Source organism: Puntigrus tetrazona, chromosome 11 (assembly GCF_018831695.1).
Source record: "Puntigrus tetrazona isolate hp1 chromosome 11, ASM1883169v1, whole genome shotgun sequence".
NCBI lineage: Eukaryota > Metazoa > Chordata > Actinopteri > Cypriniformes > Cyprinidae > Puntigrus > Puntigrus tetrazona.
In genome coordinates, this window is record NC_056709.1 from 17,772,076 (window position 1) to 17,778,819 (window position 6,744).

General features: G+C 35.1%; 1 protein-coding gene across 1 annotated transcript in view; it reads left to right on the forward strand.

The window, feature by feature from the left end:
• Positions 1-2,392: 2,392 nt before the first annotated feature.
• The window catches only part of LOC122353788 (semaphorin-3D-like), a 14,535-nt gene continuing 10,183 nt past the window's right edge, over positions 2,393-6,744 (forward strand). Inside the window, 2 exon segments of the mRNA XM_043251659.1 lie at positions 2,393-2,471; positions 5,368-5,528. Of these exon segments, the coding sequence (XP_043107594.1) occupies positions 2,393-2,471; positions 5,368-5,528 (240 nt within the window).

Here is a 6,744-nt window from a genome sequence, read left to right on the forward strand (position 1 = left end):
TGTGCGTGTGCGTGTGTGTGAGTGTGTGTGTGTGTGTGTGTGTGTGTGTGCTTCATCTTCAACACTGTTACTAATAATCAGGATGTGTCAAAATACAGTATAACAATAGGTGGATGTTAATGTTTTTTTTTCATGAGTGCTGAAATATGAAATAATTTTTATACAAAAACAAATAGAATTATACTCTAAATGTGAAGCTGAACTGACCAGTAGGTGTTCAGAAACGAGCAAGCGGCTGTATTTATGACTGCATTTGTAAAAACAAGCAAAAGCAGGCAATGTTATGTCTGAAATTTTTACTTCTCGTTTTTACTTCTTGTCAAAATGTACTGAATGTACTGAACTGGTACATAAAATGAATATCATGCCATCATCCTACATCGTGTTCGTCTGTAGCTGCATGCAAAGGAAGATTGAAAAAAAACAATATAATTTTTAGGGGAACTGGTTTGGTTTGGTTTCTGTCTTCTATTAGAGCCACACCTCCTCATCTCTCAGAGCTGACTGCTTTGAGGAATGTCTCCCTTCTCTGTTCATTCCCTCGACCTCTGACCTTCTGTGAAAGGCAGGAGATTGTTACAGGTGTTTGTCAGAGTCCCAGCGAGCGTTTGATGTGGATCTCCAGCAAATCTTCGCTATAGACTTGCGTCAGACACAAGACAGAGCGTTTGAGTTTTACGATCTCTGAAGACTGTGAACTCTCCAGAACCTCATTCCAGAATACTAGAAGCAAAACAACTCTGGACTTGATTATCGGCCTTTTCCTTTTATTAATATTGGGTTTATAAAGATACTTTGTCAAAGAACAGAACTCTGGGTGGCCTAATCCACACATTTAGTTACGTGAAGAGGAATGGTAATCAGCACAGGTCACCTTTGACCCCTTAAATCTGTAAGGTTTCGGCGACTTGGCCTTTGAAACGAACAAAAGACACGCTGCCTGATACATCAGTGTCACGGGACTGAAGAACAAATTACATTAAAGAAACCTAGAAACAGTATTTCACTTACTTCTTCTTGACTTTATCCAACTATGACTTTTCTTTTATACATTTACACACACTAATAAATGAATGATATAGAAGTATCTAAATACTGGCACCCGAAAAATGACATCATTTAGTATTCATTCAATTATTTAAGTTTTTACACGTTTGGAGTGAATCTCCCTAAAAAACTTGTAAATAAGAAGCAATTATAAAACTAATTATAAAACTGACATTTATAATTGATATTTATCTAATCAAGTTAAATGAGAATTCACAGAAATATATATATATTTAACTTGATTGGATTATTTTTTATTTATTTTTTATTTAGGGGTTATGTTAAATAACTATAAACCGATATTTTGTCCTAAACCAGCACTGTAATTGTTAACTAAATAATGAACAAAATAATAAGTAAAACTACTATTAGTTAATCATTTAAATAAATTTTAAATAAAGTAAACTCTAACTATTAGATGACATTTCTAATTACTAATTTTATTTATTTATTTTAAATTAATACATAAATAACAGGGTTGAAATACCGCAAATAGTTTTCAGCAAATAAATAGTAAAAAAAAGCATATATATCCATGTAAACCTTTTTATATTTTATATATACACTTTGATATAAACAGTTTTTTCTCCTGTTGTGACAGAACACCTTGATCTTTAGCGCCTGATGACTGATGACCTTTTGTTGAAGAAGAAATCAAGCTGACTTTAAGCTCTATTTTGACTTCTTGTCATGAAAAGTGACATCTTGCCATTAGTTGATCCCGAGATGTCCAAACATGATGATCGGAAAAATAGAATAAATATCCAAAATGGCTGACATTAATGGATCAAAGCAACCATGTTATGTTCAGTTCATCAGCATCTACTTGTGTGGTTACTGTAATATGCCTGGAAACGGGTTGCCAAATACCTTAAAATAAACAACTCAGCAACTCATTAAACACTTGAAACGAAGTGATGGATGAGTTCAAACATTCACGAATGGATCGTTCTAGAGCGCTCGATTCCAGCTGTATCGTGTCGAGATCTCAAGGCTGATCATCGGAGTTAATTAGCACGCTAGTTTAGTTACTATGTAGCATAGCATGATGTGTTTCAGTCGTGTGTTCAGTAATGAACTGTTCCTCTCCATCATGTAATAAACATCAGTTCTTGGATGTTTTACCGGATTCTGGTTAGACCTCAATGTTTAACATGGAAACACAGATCATAGGACCGTATGAAGGTGCAGCATCTTAAAACCGTTCTGATTCAAGGACTCTGTGGAGCGGGTGGTGTACAGCTAAGAGAGGCTTGTTTTAAGAGTGGGTGTTTTTAGGAAGTGGGTGGGAAAGGGGGATTTTTCTTCATTTATCAGAAATACGTATTAAACAACGGTGTGGGAAATGTTCGTGACACATGATCAACACAAGCTGCACTGCCTCTCCACGACCATCATCTCATCAGAAGATGTCGAGTGTGATCGTGAAGAAAACACACACCGTTTTTACTATTAGGGAAATTCTTTTTTAAATAAAAAAGTTAATTAAAATCCTAATATATATATAACTATTTTCTAGCTAAACAAAAAAAACAAATAAACAGCATTTACTAAAATAAATAACTAAATTATCCTGTTTAAATACATTTAAAAAGAATTAAAAAATTATCAAATGAATTTGTAACTATACACAAATTTGTATTGAATTATAATAAAATATTCAGTTTTTTTTAAAAAACAAAGCAAACTAATTCCTAAATAAGAAAAATCACCTAAATAAATGTAAAATAAATAATAAATATTACTAGATGAACTGAGAAAGAAAGTTTCAAAAAGTAACCCAAACTCGGAAAGCGGAGACTTGTTGAGCCCTGAGATCGATCAACGTGAGATCTTGACAGAAAACTGAAGTGAAGTATTTGTCCTGTGTTTCTGAAGCAGTTCTCCAGCAGGTGATGGATAGCATCAACACGCCCCAATTATGAGATTTATTTTAGTTGTCACGGAGAAATCACCTCGAGTCATCTGAGAATTCCTTTAATAGTGAGTCACGCAATGTGCAGCTTTAATGGAGGATGAACAGTAAAAAAAAACACAGCATGAAATATAATCCAGGAAGACATTTGGCTTCCATTAAACACAGATCCTAATTGCATTCATTTTGATTATGTGGCTTATTCAGTATTTTAGTGTAGCACAATCCTGGATATTTTTGTTTGTTTGTGTTGTCTTTTAACTGCAGCTCAGAAACATGTTTTTCACAAAATAAAAGTCACAGCCTCATTAGACTGTCCTCACATGGGTCGCCAAGCAAGGTTTGTCATAAAAATGTAATACGCTGAGACGTCGCTGTATATTGTTTCATATAAGCAGAGTTATAATAAAGAGTGTGAACAAAGGTTTTTCCAGAAATTCTAAAGAAGTCTTGTTCAGAGTTATTTGGTCTTTAATAATGTTATCAAAATGACTGATTTCCAGGGTTGAAGTCATTATTTAATGGCATTCATGTGTTATATTCATATAATATAAAATGCATAAAAAACAAGTCAGAATTGCTCACATAACTCGCAGTTACGATTTCATATCATGCAGATGTAAAAAAACCTGTCAGAAATTAGAGTTTAAATCTTACAATTCATATCAGTTTATATTTTACACGATACTGATTTTATCACTCGCAAATATGAGAAATTTAGTCAGCCTTAGTTGATATAATCTGCAGTTCTGACTTTTTTTCGTAGAATTGCGTGATAAACTTGCAGTTGTGAGTCAATATTGATATATATATTGTCAGAATGATCTAAAATGACATTCAGACTCTACATCATGCATCTCTAAAAAAATCTGAAAAATCGGAATTTATATCTCACAATTATGGCTATATAACTCTCAGTTTTATATCTTTTAACTCTTTTAACTTAAAAAAGACAGAATTGTGAGTTTGTATTACGCAATTGTGCAATAAAAAGTTGCAAGGCCCTCCAGCACCGTGTAACCTTCACCGTGACGTGACCTTGAGCTATTTCCTGTGCTCGATATCAAGGCAGAGCGTGCGGCTAAGAAAACACCCGTCAGAGTTCATTACGCCTGACACCTCCGTGAGCCGGACGTCCCGCTGGACCTGAGGGTGGCAGGAGGAGCGTGTTGAGGGCTAACGTGTCTGAATGTGTTTATATGAGAAATGCTTCATGTTTAATTGTGTGCGAATGCTGCTGTAGGGGAACGCAGATATTTGTGATCTGGAATGAGAGCGTGCCGAAACCACTTCAGCGTATGATTGGCATATTTATTTTACATATCTATCAAAGATCAGAACCACCTGGCAACGACTTCGATCTAACAAGCTTCGAATCCTTTCAAAATAGGTCTACTCAGTAAAACACACTCTTAAAAATAATAACAAACCTTTAAAATCTACTCTTTTAGTGGTCAAAGGGTTCTTGAACATTTCACACTAGCAAATAAGGGCTCTTTTATTCAGGTTCCTTGGAGAACCTAACATGGTTCATCTGCCATTTTAAAAATAAAGTTTCTTTACTGACATCAATGCACTCTAAAATAAATCTTCCAAAAGGAGCTTTTTAAAGTTTTTGTCTTTGATTAACCATTTTTTGGTTCCCTCAAGAACCTTTTAGTGATCAGTTCTTAAGAAAACCATTTGTTTTTAGTGCAAAGAACACTTTAGGTCACTCTTAAAAATAAAGATGCCATGAAAGAACTATCTTGAGTTCCACAGAGATCCTATAAGTGGACAGAATGTAACATTTGAAGGATATTTAAATAATTAAGTAAATAAATAAATAAATAAGGTTCCATGAATGTCAAAAGTTCTTCATGGAACCATCAGTGCCAGTTTTAAAAGTGGATAAGGAATCTTCTTTGTGGAATAGAAAGGTTCTGTGGATAAGTTTCTTGATGGAACTATGATTGCCTGTAAAGAAGCTTTATTTTTAAGAGTGTGGTTTCAAGACCTTTAACACAGATAACACCGAAGGTTCTTGGATAATTACAATGTTTTTCACAGTAAGGGAAGAAAATGGTTATTTCAAGAAATATTAACTGAAAGGTTCTTTGGAGAACCTAAAAATAAATGGAGGGTTCCTTGAAGAACATTTAAAATCCATGGAATCTTTCCATTGCACAAAAAGTTCATTGTAGCAGACTCTTTAAATTTATATAATGTTCTTCACACTCTTCTTTGGAGAACCCATAATTGTTCCTCTATAGTAACACTATGAAAAACCCAATTTAGAACCTCTATTTTTAAGAGTATAGCTCATTGATTATTCTATTTCAGGTCATGTGATACATTAATTAACATTTGGGTTCTATGGATTCTATGTTTGAAATCTTAGTAAAAGCGAACTTGTTTCCTGGCAGATCTGAGGTCGAGGAACAGCTCTGCTGTGTTCTGGGAGGGTGGAGAGGGTGGAGCGTACCAGGCCTTACTGCTGGATGAGGACCGCGGGTGGCTGCTGGTCGGAGGCCGGGACCACATCTACATGCTAAACTCTGACAGCTTCACCCAACCGGCACGCAAGGTCAGCTAGCACCACTAGCAGCATCTGACAGCGCATGATGTCATTTAGCGATCGCGAGGATAAGGGTCACTAAAGTGAAAACAGAGCGCCACTACAATGTTTTACTGTTCACATGAACCTGTACATCTGTAATGATGTTTTCGTGGCCTCTCTGAAGTTAGAGGATTACAAAACTGCTCCACCACACACAACACATCTGATGATTAGCGCAGAAAAGTTCAGTTGACTCGTATATGAAAAGTGTATACTGTAGTACATGTACAACATGTAAACTTTTATCTGGACACATACATTGTTCATGTAAAACAATATATTTATACTATAAAGCAAATCACAATTGCTTGAATGTTTTGAAAAATTATCACAAACTTCATTACAAAGTTCTTTTTATATTAAGATATAATGAACACTGACATGATTATTTTGTGCTATTTAAATATAATTAACAAGCAACACAGCAATTTTTATCATGTTTGTGTTGCGTTACCAACGTTGCTTGTTTCTTACCGATCTTTTTTTAAGCAAATGACATCCCAACTCAACTGAAATGAAGCTAGGTTTGACGATATTCTTACCGAGCTAATTAGCTAAAACTTTTTCATCATCATCATCATCTTCGCTGCCTTCTTTGTTTTGTTTTTATTGGCAGTTTGGATTCTTAAATAGAGCTCACTAAAACTGCTCACCGTGACCGTTTATAGCTAGCTTCTTGAATAAAAGCACTTCTTTAGCATGTGATAACTGACCGTGCCTCCATCATTCCCTTCAATATGGAGGTTAGTATCCAAAATCAGTTCGCCATGTGTTTGCCAGGCATTTGTGTCTGCATTTGCATAACTCTAGCCTTAATTCTCCACTACACACCATTACCGCTAAATAAACATTACAGCTGGTTCGATATTAATTGATTCTGTCTTTTATAATAGTGAAATACTAAAAGATGCCTGCGAGAAATGATGAGGTCAAACGTAAGGTCATGGCACAGCCATACATACGTGATCTTCATAAGGACTAAAGCACGCCAGGTTCTCAATCTCTCAATTATATAATTATGTACAGTGTGCTGATTGCCAGCTAATGATTAGGTCAATACCTGGACATTATTTCCACATGGAAATGGTTACAATTTGAAAGGCATGCAGATTGTTGAGTAATGATGGTAATACGGCAAGGAGGGTCTGAGCTAATCAACTCAGCTCAGCTTTGTTATATATAT